At 42.1% G+C, this 13,136-nt stretch overlaps 2 protein-coding genes across 8 annotated transcripts in view; both read left to right on the top strand.

Annotated features, from left to right (window-relative positions):
- ppp1r9a (protein phosphatase 1, regulatory subunit 9A) overlaps window positions 1-7,834 on the top strand; it is a 53,623-nt gene extending 45,789 nt beyond the window's left edge. For 2 of the 5 annotated variants that reach the window (XM_035182380.2, XM_035182379.2), the window contains exons 16-21: window positions 157-205; window positions 1,780-1,824; window positions 3,161-3,280; window positions 4,214-4,237; window positions 4,543-4,725; window positions 5,207-7,834. In XM_035182380.2, the coding sequence (XP_035038271.2) occupies window positions 157-205; window positions 1,780-1,824; window positions 3,161-3,280; window positions 4,214-4,237; window positions 4,543-4,725; window positions 5,207-5,389 (604 nt within the window). In that variant the 3' untranslated portion in view covers window positions 5,390-7,834. The remainder of the gene's footprint in view (window positions 1-156; window positions 206-1,779; window positions 1,825-3,160; window positions 3,281-4,213; window positions 4,238-4,542; window positions 4,726-5,206) is intronic. The other 3 variants (XM_035182381.2, XM_035182382.2, XM_035182384.2) reach the window with 3 other exon arrangements.
- Window positions 7,835-8,504: 670 nt separating this feature from the next.
- On the top strand, window positions 8,505-12,977 carry asb4 (ankyrin repeat and SOCS box containing 4). Of its 3 annotated transcripts, none has more exons than XR_004698733.2 (7): window positions 8,505-8,880; window positions 9,573-9,872; window positions 9,983-10,225; window positions 10,326-10,573; window positions 10,737-10,850; window positions 10,939-11,305; window positions 11,519-12,977. XR_004698733.2 is itself a non-coding variant. In XM_035182235.2 (6 exons), the coding sequence occupies exons 1-6, from the start codon at window positions 8,589-8,591 to the stop codon at window positions 11,125-11,127; spliced, it is 1,386 nt and encodes a 461-aa protein (XP_035038126.2). In that variant the 5' UTR covers window positions 8,505-8,588; the 3' UTR covers window positions 11,128-12,977. The 3 variants fall into 3 exon arrangements, 1 of the variants encoding a protein (XP_035038126.2); XR_004698732.2 differs by having other exon boundaries at window positions 11,497-12,976; XM_035182235.2 differs by having other exon boundaries at window positions 10,939-12,977.
- The last annotated feature ends 159 nt before the right edge of the window (window positions 12,978-13,136 follow it).

Below are 13,136 nucleotides of genomic sequence, written 5' to 3' on the forward strand. Positions count from 1 at the left end.
AATCAATTATTGCTGTTTCAGGAGCTGTTTAATAAAGTGTGGTACAGTAATCATCAACCACTGACCTCTACTTCCCCCTCTCTCCCTCTCCCTCCCTCTCCCTCCCTCCCTCTCTCTCTCTCTCCCTCTCTCTCCCCCCCTCTCCCTCCCTCTCAGCTCCACAGAGCCATCAGTCGAGGACAGTCCAGAGAAACTCAAGGCCAAGGTACAAGAAGTTTGGCAGCTGGTACTTTTAGCAAATAATGATTGACTTGACAGATTCTTGACAGTGAGGACATTAAAGGGGACATAGCATGCAAATTCCACTTTGTTAGTGCTTCTACAGGTTAATGTGGGTATCTGGCATGTCTACCAACCCAAAATCCTGGGGAAAAACACTGCGCGTTTTGTTATAGTTCCTCTAAGTCAGAAACGTCATGCTTGAGCGACTCGATTGCGCTTCCTGGGTATTGTGTCGTAACAAGGAACTGGAAGTCTCCCTACATGGTCTTGGCCCCCCCGTCCCCACACTCGTTACTTCCGGTTTACACCGGAGGCTGCGAGGCAGCGCAGCGCCGCTCCCAAGCACGCAGCCGGGCTGTTCACACGGGACGAGCATTTCTCCGCTGGTCAGCCCGCGATTCACTCACATGTGGCATTTGTCTGGATCGCTGGGACTGGGAGGCTGCAGCAGCTGCTCGGGAGCGACCGCCTCCGCGTGCGTGAGCTGGAATTTGTGTCAGCGCCACACAGCCCTGCTGTGTGGAGGACTTCCGCAGTGTTCAGCGCTACTGTAACCCCGAACCCCGACATTCAACGGGTACAACAACAAGCGGAGAAAGCAGAATCGCGGGCTGACTATATATACAGTCTATGGGGCTGACCAGCGGAGAAATGCTCGTTCCGCGTGAACAGCCAGGCGGTTGCGCGCTGAGAACGGCGCTGCGCTGCTCGCAGCGGTCTTCCACACTGCCAGCTGTGTGGAAGACTTCCGCAGTGTTCAGCTCTACTGTATGCCGGGTTACAGTAGTTCCGCCGGGTTACAGTAGTTACGCCGGGGTACACCGGACGCGGAAGCGCCGCTGCGAGGCAGCGCAGCGCCGTTCTCCAGCACGCAGCCGCCTGGCTGTTCACACGGGACGAGCATTTCTCCGCTGGTCAGCCCCATAGACTGTATATATAAGGTCAGCCCGCGATTCTGCTTTCTCCGCTTGTTGTTGTACCCGTTGAATGTCGGGGTTCGGGGTAAATGATGGTCTTCATAGCCCCCCACCTCTCTTTCTCTCTGTCTGTCTGCTTGTGTGCTTGTAGTGGATGGGCAGAGGGGACATTTAATTATGTGATTGGGAAAATTAAAACTCCAGGACAACAAGGGAATACAAAGTATGGGATGCATATTTGATAATTTATATCATATAAAATATGTAATTTATATCGTTTAAAATCATGGGGGAGAGGGGGAGGGGGAGCTGGCTCATTAGCATTTAAAGGAACAGGCACTCAAAACAGGTCGCTCTGTGGAGGGCTGTTTTAGACAGGGTAAAAGGGTGCTGTTTTATATGATCCTTGTGGTATTTTGACCAAAGTATGTTACAGACATTTCATTAAGACCCCAAGGAACCATATCAACTTGTGGTAAAATGGGCATGCTATGTCCCCTTTAAAAGACACTTTTCTCAGCTCTATGTGATGTAAAGTCACAGCAGGCATATTATCAGACTCATATATTCATACTTAAATATACTGTAAGTTCTACTTTGCCGTTCCACTTTGACGCATTGTGTTATTTCTGTTGAACAGAACTCCCTTACATGGCCCCACTTCTTCTCCTATTCATATTACTTGGTATTGTATTCTTTTGTGTTTTGTTCAATTATACTTCATTCTACTGAAATGGGTGTTGTTACTCTCAGAGGGAAACAGGGTTTAGTAGAAAATGAAATGCATAATTGCATGATTAATTGTAACAAAGATGATTAGTCTGACATGATCCTAAACATCATTTCTAATCTCCGTAATGCCCATTTTCAAAATCGCATGTTTTTTGGATGAAGTATTAAAAGATTAAAATCTTCCCTAGTGCTCCCAGTGCAAATCAGTTTCATTATGCCTCTCAAATAAGTTATATTTCGTACTAATTCAATAAGATTACAGTTATTAATGGAGGGCATCTGTTGCAGTGTATGAACTTGCATGAAACCTTTTTCTAACCCTGTGAAATATCAAATGTCGTCGCCTCAGGATTGAAATGGAGATTATTTTTGATCCAGTCCCTTCTTTTCCTCCCAAAGGAACTCTGAGCACAAGATGAACACACATCAGAAGATAAATCAATGCACAATTTATGCACATTAATAATAACATGGAAGGTTTTAAGCAAGGAATCAGCCCAGAAAGCTTAAAGTCTGAACATGTAAGATTAGTCTTTTACCTCAGATGGTACAGAGGCTCAAAGAACCCCCACAAACTACAGTGTAAAACTAAATGGGATGATTGCTTTAAACTCAAAATCTTGTGTAAATACAATTTTATGTTGCTTCCTGGACTGAGGGGACACTGTATATTCCACGTGGAGAAAACGAGGAACAAAACAAGTCACAGGAAAATATCGCCCTATTTATAAGTCAGAAAGAGATGTTTTGACCTTTATCTCACAAAGAGACATTTTTGTGTGTCTCACTCTTTCCTCCTCCTGATATCAGCAGCTTGTCTCCTGCTGTTTAAGCACGGATCTTAATGTAATCCCTGTATGTCCACACTGTCCCACACTCATTAGGACAAAGAGACCGATTTTGGGAGTTGGATATCATCCAGCTACATCATCTCTTACCACCAGTTTGAGCTGTGATGGAGCAGCTTAGGTGCACAGCCCCTGTCTTCTTGCACTCTGTCTATTTTTCATTCCGGTTCATGCACAGAGGAAAAGCCCTTAATTTTCTTGTTTAATTCACTCCACATTCAGCCTCTCTGTGTAGGAAATAGATTTAATAACACCCACTTTGATTTAAATTTACAGCATCATCACACTAATGCAACATCGTGTCATTTTTTAATCAATAGCACTTAACAGAAACATCAATAAGAGAGAAGCACTCTGAACTAAATTCAGGCCCAGAGATGGCTGCGTCTCACGATGAGGCTTGTAAGTGTGTTGTTGATTTTATTTTTTTTCATTTTTCAGGGACCCACTTTGAATGATGATCAGAGCGTCAGCAGCAGCAGCTCGGTGGAGATCAGCGGTCTGCTGGGTGAAGCCAAGATGTCAGGACGCTCGCACACACTGGCGCTGTCCTCAGACGAGGTACACGCACAATCTTACGATATTTTTGATAAGGTGCATTAACAACTTGCAGATGCAGAATCAACGTACGAATGAAAAGTACAAACCCTAAATAAAATCTTTCTGTCGGTACTGAAAGTCCCATTCCAGGAGCTCATTACAAAAGTAGCAGTGGTGAACCTTTGCCTCCCGTTCTTAATTGGCCAAGTATGTGTTCACATACACATTTTGACCCCGGTTTAACATTGCTCTCAGTGTACTTACACATAGATAGACACACATCTAAAAAAAGAGGACAACAAAAACTCAACAAACAAGTTAAAGAATGGTACAGGAGTAAAGAGTAGAGGCAGTGCAAAGATGCATTAAAGTTATAATAATAACTTACGTTGTAGCACTAACGGGCCATGATGTCATCAGGCCGGGACTTTTGTCTTACATGTCTAGTTTGGACTCGATTTTACCAAATATGTCCGAGATACAGAACCTCGTGTTTTGATGGCGTGTAATCAAACTTTGACGCCACGCCACGGTCACACCGTGTGACGAAAAATCGATCTTTGAGGTAGTTTTCATCTCCTAATAATTCACCTTTTGACTCAAAGCACCTAGCTTTGTAAAAATGTAGTCATGTACATGCAAATAAAAACATAGAATTTGCTTCCACCATGTGTTTGTATTCATATGAGGTAGAAGAAATCTGGAAAGTCGTTTTTTAATTATGTCAGTTCCCTAATTTATCATTTTTATAGATACTTCTGACAGAAAAAAAACCATCATCAGCTGCTTTTCTCACATTCTTCTTACAGATGACAAGATGCTGAATGATGAATGCAGCAGTTTATGCTCATTGTATTCAAATGTTATTGGCTGCTGCGGTGGAAGACATTTTCTTGCTGCTCTGTTAACAACACAATCATTTTTTTCTGTTGTTTTCTATGCTGCCACGTTCAGAGTCTGGATATGATAGATGATGAGGTGAGACTGAGGCTGCCGGCCTACAGAGGACGTTTGACTTGTATTTGTGTTTCGAGTAGATGCCATTTGTCTGTGTTTCATTTCCGCATAATAGCATTTTTTGTGTCCCACAGAATTAGTATGTCATTCTTTTTAATATACAGAATACATTTCCCACTGTATTTCCGCTTTTTCATGGTAATATTTAATTTCATCTCAACTCATCATTCATCTAGTTTTCTGTTAAAGATACTTTTAGTGCCTGGACATATAATCTGTATTGAATAGTAACAGTTTTTTTCCCGTCTTTCTTTATCTGTGTTCAGATCCTGGACGAGGGACAGTTGTCAAAGCAGCATCAGTGGCAGAGCCACAGTTTTACAGAGTGGACTTCCCAGCAAGTGGCCCGCTGGCTCTTGGGCCTCAACTTAGAACACCATATCCCAGAATTCACTGCCAAAAACATAGACGGAGAACAGCTGCTACAGCTAGATAGCACTGAGCTAAAGGTCGGTTAAAACTTTGTGTAGTTATACATATATTGTAGTCACATACAGATACAGTAGAGCCTGTAGATATAGTGTAGTATTGTAGTAATGTATTGTATACATGTAATTGCAGTGTGCAGAAATCACAAATTTAGAAACAGAGAATGTAGAAATAGAGCTGCCATTATATATTTGTTTTTGAGGGCAAATGAGTATTGACAAATCTATTTTTAAACTGAAATATTCTAATTAGAACACATATCTACCACGATTCTTAAAAAGATGTACGATCATTATGTTATGTGTTTATTTTAACTGAATATTAACTTTAACTTTGAATTAACGTTATTACTGAATATTGCAGATATATTGTGTATTGTTTTTGACTCTCAAATGTCAATATTGGTATCAGCTTAAAAAATCTAGTATCCCTCAGGTTATTTTGTGACGTAAACAGACGAACCAAAGACACAGGATGCTTAAGCATGCTCTTTTGTTTCAGGCCCTTGGAGTCACTTCTTCGCAGGACCGTTCCCTGATCAAGAAAAAGATCAAAGACCTTAAAATTTTGATGGAGAAGGCCAAGAGGAACCACGAGAAGCTGGAGAAACAACGCGAGAAGCTACGCAAGAGAGAGCTGGAGCAGCAGCAGAAAGATGCGTTCGAAGAAAGCCCGGCAGAGTGAATCAAGCTCACCTTTACCACAGCGCTGCAACTAGTAGCATCGAGGAACAGAAAGTCAGTGGGCCCCACATATGAACCCTGAGGGACGCCTGCTTAGTAGTTCAATAGTTGTCAGTGCTGGATCTCCACCACAAAAATGTCAGATTGTTGAGTGACTTCTTCACCGAGCAATTTAAACCAAAATGAACAGTTGGACAATAGGATGCTGCCCCTCCTTTCCTTCGCTTTACACCCACCCTGTGTGTTTAGCCATTTAAGAACTCACTCAGTTCTATTTATTTTGCTGTTTATGGCTTGTAAATTGGAATTATTTATCGCATCCAGAGTGAATCTGTGTTAAGTCTGTTTCATCCTCATCCCTTATCGTTCTCAGAGCCATCATAAAACCTTTAGACACAGCGACCATGTACATATACAATGACGTATACAGATAAAAATCTGTCTGATGTGCCATTTTGATAGACTTGTGTATATACTGTTCATATACATTGAATCTATTGCTTTGAAGCACACACAGGTCAGTGTGTGTGCATGGAATATACAAGGCAGTTCACATCTCCCACCACCAGGTGTCCACATGCTGCTTACTGTCACTTCTGACAAAGATGACACTAAAACTTTCCAACAGGAACTGAACTGGAAACTGGAAAAACTCTCTCGGTATCTACGAGAACACTGGAAGTGCAAACACTGTAAATGCAAACCACTGCACTAGCTTGTACAGTGCTCCTTACAGTATACATGTACCATAACAATAGCAGTTCTCTATGTAAAAATGGCAACAACATGCTGTACTCATTGGACTGGTTCTAATGGAGACTTCAGGTACAAAGTAATGGTGAAACTCGTAACCTACCAATCCGAACCGTAAAAACAAAAGACAAAACAAGAGAAGAAAAGACGAGAAAAAGAATCATACTGCTTATACGCGTAATGTTGCTTTGACTCTGCTTATAACCTGCTTCTGACCACTTTTTATATCCTCTCAATAACAAACATAATACCCCGTCGCTGCCTTTAGAAATTCTAGTGACGTAGAATTGTCAGAATTCTGACCGCTTCTGTGTGAGTGTTGAGACACATACAGTAGATTACATCCATCTCTGATTGTTATTTTATTCTTTCAGAAGAATCACAGGTCACGTTTACCATGCAAATGACTCTGGAATATTCTTAATAATATTTAAGAATGCTGCCATACACGTGGTTTATCTCTGTGACCACTGACGAATGCAGGACGTGCAGAAATTGTCTTAAAGTTAACCTGATAGTTCTGATGTTACACTGGAAATTGCAGCTGACAGATGCAATATAGTTTGAATTTTCTTATGAAACCGCTTCGGTAAGACTTATAACACTTTTTGATTTTACTAGTTAGATGAAAAATATACCTTTTTGAAATTGATTTTGACCTGTGTACTTTATGCAGCTCTTGTTTTTAGGATTATCACCGAGAGACGTGTCCCTGTGTTACTTCTTTATCATTCCCAGGAATCATTAGGTTTACAGTAATTATAGAGACGCCAGTGTCACCGTGATGAGACACGAAGGCAGCTTTGAGTTTTGCTCCCTTCTGTCTGTAAGGGCCCTGCCTGGTGAACTGTTAACAGGTTAAGAACATGAGGAAGATTTGGGGTTACAGATCTGTTAATTTATTTATTTCTGTATTTAACGAAGCAACTGACTATTGTTTATGATAACTTATACAAAATAAGAGTATTATTAACACCTAATAATGATTTATCCAGAATTGTATGATTACTTCCTTTTTTGCCAAAACCTAATTAAAGCTGTTCATTAGAAATGTTTTAGATTTAAATGGTTGTTATGGAACGACCGCAAGAAGCAAGAAGAAACAGTGATTCTCTCCCATTGTGCTTGTGGTTTTTCCTCTAATACAACCATAGTGCTGCTCCAGTACTACTCCCAATTAAACTGCTCACGGTGTATTCTTATGAAATATTTTGTAACACTTGAACCTCTCTGTGAATACCCCCCTCACTCCTTTTTGACTCTTTTGTATGTATAGTAAAAACACAGAGCAATATGCTGTAAGAATCCTAAAGACGCCTTGTTTTCTATCGTGTGCGGACGCCGTTTGTCCGAGGGCTGAGGAGGCATGAAAGCTCTGACCTGAGCCCACGTGTGTTCCATATCTTTTACTTTATGCGCTTGAACCGAACTCAACGTGATGAAACCCAACGTGTGGACGAGACCCTGGTGCTCCTCGCAGTGTTTTCAGCCATGATGCCTGGAAGGGTTTTTGTCTTCACGTGCGTAGAGAGCAAGCGATAATCAGACTGCTACAGCCATGCTGACTCTCCTCCTCCTCCTCCTCCTCCTCCTCTTTTATTTTTCATTACCTTGATCTCTCTTTTTTTTCTCGTTCTGAAAAGTTTGAAAGGGCAGCTACCTGTCACACTGAATAAAATGTGCAGTCACTGTCCATAGCCTCCTCTTGTTTCTTTTGTTTTCTGTTATCTTTCCTGAGGCTGTGTCTACATAGTTTTAACTGGTCACTTGCCAGCCAGGGACAAACTCCCACACAGCCCCACAGGGTGTAAAATATCCATCCATCTATCCATTTATCTATCTATCCATCAATTCATCTATCCATCCATACAGTCATCCATCCATCTGTCTGTCTATCCATTCATCTATCCATCCATCAATTCATCTATCCATCCATCCATCTATCATTCATCTATCTGTCTATCTATCCCATCTTTCTTTGCTTTTCTTTTCTTTCCTTGGCTTATCTTTTCTTTTCTTTTCTTTCTTTCTTTCTTTTATTGGCTTATCTTTTCTTTTGTTGTTTGTTTATTTCTTTCTTTCTCAAATAGCCAAACATAAAGTATAGATCCAGTTCAGTCATATTAAAATGGTTTAATAGAATAAAAGAGAAGTTTTCCTCTCTGAAACTTTTTTTCATGTCCCTTCCGTGTTCACATGACCTGTTATATTAACCATGCGATCATGATCCACCATGCATGAGGCCTTTCTCTCAGCAGAGTGACTGACCTGCAGCCAGCCACAGTCAGCTGTAGCTCTCCCGTCTCTCCCTCCCTTCCTCCTTTCTATTTATATTCTGCTACATTTCGCTCTAGGACTATTTTCTCCCTCTGACGCCCACCCCCCCGACTTCATTTTTGTCCTCCTTCCTCATACGCCTCCAATAGCTGGGCCTTCCCAGTGTGGGTATGCTTAATTCTTTCATTATCACCATTTGTACATTCATTTTTGATTTACTACATGCCGTGTGGAGAACAGTAGTGTGTGAGCCGGCTGGTGTGGCAGTGCGAGGCCCTCAGCTCATGGAGGAGTTCAGTCCCAGGCAACTTGCTGTCAAGCAGCTAAAGCTAAAGTTCCTGGAGGCTCTGCAGACCAATAATGCCCAGGAGGTCCTGCAGATCCTGCACACTGGGAAGATAGACATTGACACGGTGCTGGAGGTGGAGGACCCCAGCATGGTCCTGGCCTCATACAAACAAGGTAAGCAGGAAGTAGGATGAGGGACAACCCCTAACCCTGGTTTAAGGTTGTAACCAGTTTGTGTGCTTGTCATTCTTTACTGAATGCATGGGCCCAGAGGGATAAACATGACAACTTAGATTAGATGGATATCTGCAATAAAGTACATGTTCATATTTGATAACACATTTTCAACAAGAGTGACACTGAGTAGAGCACGCACCTCCTTGTGTGAATGTTTAGTTCTAATAATAGAAATATAAAAGACAGAAGAAAATCCTTCTGACAAACAAACAAATAAACAGTCTCAGTGAACATGTAACCTCCTTTGTGGAGGATGAAAGCTAAAGTTGATTAAATTAAATTCATTTCAATTTCATTTGTATGGTGCCAAGTCACAGCATGCACTATCTCAAGGCATTTTACATAAAATCGACATAACAAAAACACAGGAGGTTGTCAACACTTTCTGACTACTTCTGCACTGCATCCACTAGGTGGTGCTAAACCCACAGAGATCCTAAGGCTGGGTATGACCACAGTCTAAGAAGTACTGTTTACACTATTTAATTTTAAAAGTCTTTACATTTAAAAGAAAGATATGAAGTAACATAAAGACTAAGATATAAATCTGTGTAAGTCAGAAATAATCATCAGCACCTTTAGCCTTTACTGTCACTATGAATCCCTGCTGCTTGTCCACTTCACTGCAGGTTATTGGCTCCCAGGCTACAAACTGGAGACCTCCTGGGCGATGGGTATTCATGTGTGTGTGATGTACAACGCTGTGGAAACTGCACTAGTGCTCCTTCAGGAGGGTGCGGCCATTAACCGGATGCCCAATGGGAAGACGCCGCTGCATGTGGCCTGCGAGGTCTCCAACGCCGAGTGTACGGATTTACTTTTGGCTCACAGGGCAAAGGTCAACAGCCTGTCGCTGAGTGGGCACACCCCACTGCACTACTGCATCACCAGTGAGTCTGTGGACTGTGCCAAGCAGCTCATCTTCAAAGGTCAGGAGGGGAGGATGCATAGGTAGATGGATGTGTGACTTGAATTGCAAATACAGGATATATAAAGGACAAATCAACAAAATAATCCTAATTTATTTTCCCCCATGGAGGTGCAAAAGTCAACATGCCCAGCTACAACAACGATGAGGTCACACCGTTACACACAGCAGCCAGGTTCGGTGTTCCAGAGCTGGTGGCTCTTTATTTGGCCCACGGAGCATCTGTGGATGCAGTCAACTCTTTGCAGGAGACTGCTTTGATTACTGCGGCCTTCTGGACTTTTGATACCAAAGAACAAACCTACAGCGAAGATCACCATTTAGTCTGTCGTCTCCTGCTGGACCACCAAGCAGGTGCGAGGTTCTGGATCCAGAACTGTGCATGATGTTTGACTCATGTTTTTGTGTGCGTCGTAAATCTTTGTTTCCCCGAAACGTTTATTTTCTGCTGCAGATCCCAACCTCCAAGAAGAAGACCATAAAACAGCTCTTCACAAAGCAGCCTGGAACTGTGATCACGTCCTGATGCAGATGCTGCTGGAGGCCGGAGCAGACACAAGAGTCATGGACATCAACGGCTGCGCCCCCATTCAGTATCTCCTCAAAGTGACCGACGTCAGGCCGATGGCCATACATGAGCTCTGCTATCAGCTGCTGCTCAACCATAACGCAGCCAGGATCTACCCACAACAGTTCCACAAGGTATGGACCGAGGTTCCTAAATGATATCAAACAAGAATGGCCCTCAAAGTCCCAACAGTGGCTTTGATTTCAATTAGAGACACAGCATCTAAGATATTTTATATGCTGATAGCAGACGCTCGTCATTTGTGCACAATGTCTTGTTGTGTATTGTTTTGTGCAGGTGCTGCAGTCCTGTTACGATTACCCTGGAGTATTAGAAATTATGGTCAACTCTTACGAACATTTAAAACCCACAAAGAAGTGGAGAGCTGCCATTCCTGATGACTGCTACCAGGTAACACAGGGTGGTATTATGGATAGTATATTTGTATAAGTGCAGAGCAGTGAAAAAGCTTACAATCATCTTAATTCCTCTGCCTTAGCGACATAAAGACTTCTACGACTCTCTGTTTGCCGTTTGCACCAACACGCCACGCAGCCTGCGCCACCTCACCAGATGTGCCATCAGAGCCAGCCTGGGCGGCCTCTGCCACAGGGGTGTCGCACAGCTTCCTCTGCCACGTCCCATGAAGAAATACTTATTATTAGACCCCGAGGGGATACTGTACTGATGGAGAGACTTGTATTTCCATATTGGCTGCTTTAATATGTCGCTTGAATCCCATGGGCTTTTTGACTGGAACGCGAGAAACCCCCTGTTCCATGAAATTGAAAAAGGAACTCAAACTTTCAACAAATCACAAATCAACTGACTGTTTAACCTCATACACAGAGGAGTTTGAGCTACAGGTGAGAAAATGGCAATTTATTGATGATTATAATAATAATGTGATTGACAAGTAAGGATATCTGCCTGCCTGGCCACATGGAACTGCCACACTTTTCATGACTTGTGTCTTTCTTGAACTATTTCTATATTTAAACCTCTGTATAGACCTTATTTGTGTCATTGTTTTTCTTCTAATTATCCACATGTGCAGTGTTGTCAACTCTCTACTACAGCACAGCTTCATACTTCAGAGGATCCAGATCTGCCTGGCAACCGGCCCTGATGCTCATTCTCACCTTCATGCTCTCGTGATTCTCCAGAACAGAACAAACACTCGACAACAGCGCTCCACGAGTGCTTGTTTTTCCGGTGGACTGCACATGTAGCTGCAAATACGGACCGATACCAATTTTCCATCTCCAGTCAATAATGTAATGTAAATCTTACAGCTTTCCAGAAGTACCATACATAACTAGAAGGGCCCTTGCGGAGTGAATACCTCTGCCAAGGCTGATTGGCCACATTATCACCATATTACCTACTATATTACACCAAAGGAATATTTGTTACTGTACAAGAACAATTATGTCATGAGGAATTCATGATCAAATCTGCTCCAGAGGTTAATGGGTTCTTCTTCCTTGGCTTATACCCAACTGTTCCACAAAGTTTCAAGAAAATTGGTTCAGTAGTTTTTGCTTAATCCTGTTGAAAAAGAGACAAACAGGCATACAGGTGGGTCTGACTTCCAGTTTTTTTCTACTTTAATTCAGTACTTGCTTCTTGTATATTACAGAGCACATTTGCAGTAGGAAGGGACTTGCTGGTAGGAAACTTTCAAATCCCAACATTAAATAACTTAAAGTAAAGTTGCTGTATGGTTCTTCTGTCATATTAATCCAAAGGCAAACACGTCCTTAGTCTTATGTAAACCTACAGTGTTAGTTAGTTAGTTACCATACTGTGGGTGTGTCGACGTATTTGTGTTACTGCACTGACTTGGTATGTTGTGTTACTGTGTCACAGCATGTGCACAGTTGTACATGAATGAATGCTGACAGAGGATCAGGTTCAAGGCTGGTGACCTTAAAGTGAACCGTCTGTAAAGTCAGACAGGTGCTGCACGCATTGGCCCATGAGCTCAGGCAGCGAAACTGTGGTTCCAACATCTACTCTTAACTGTAAATTAGCAAAAGAGTAAATACTCAGAGCGGTTAATGAATGCTCGTTAAATTGTTTGCTGTGTCTTAAAATATTTTTTTCACATTTTAATAAAAGCCTGGAGCAAAATAAAATGATCCAAATGAAGTCTCTATTGTTGCTGTGCTGGCTTTTGTGTGTGTGTGTGTTCGTGTGTGTGTGTGTGTGTGTGTGAGCAGACATACTCCAGCGCAGAAACATTGTCTGGATGACTAAAGGGTCAGAACTGACTCTCTGGAATCTTAAAATAAACCACTAAGTGTCAGAGAGTTGTCAGGACTAGAATGACACTCAGTGGATCCAACATGGCCCAACAGTCACTTTAAATTCAATCAAGCTGCAGCAAATTTCCAACACTCAATATCTGTTCCCTAAATGTGCCAAATAAAAAAAAATAATAATCTAACCCTGTCAATTATTTTCGGAGAAATTGGTGAAATTGTCTAGAAGTACTGCCCAGCGGTTGTACGGTTCCGGACATATTATTTTCCCATTGATATGAAGTCATTGTGACCTTTGCCTCAGATCACTGAAATCGAATCAGCTTCTAAGAACTTCCCTAAAGACTTGAGATAAAATGTTGAAGAGTCCAAAAACAGGTGTTGTGACCACCCAAATCTAATCAGTTAATTTGTAAACAGGAAAAGTGAA

This window comes from Hippoglossus stenolepis, chromosome 17 (genome assembly GCF_022539355.2).
Source record: "Hippoglossus stenolepis isolate QCI-W04-F060 chromosome 17, HSTE1.2, whole genome shotgun sequence".
NCBI lineage: Eukaryota > Metazoa > Chordata > Actinopteri > Pleuronectiformes > Pleuronectidae > Hippoglossus > Hippoglossus stenolepis.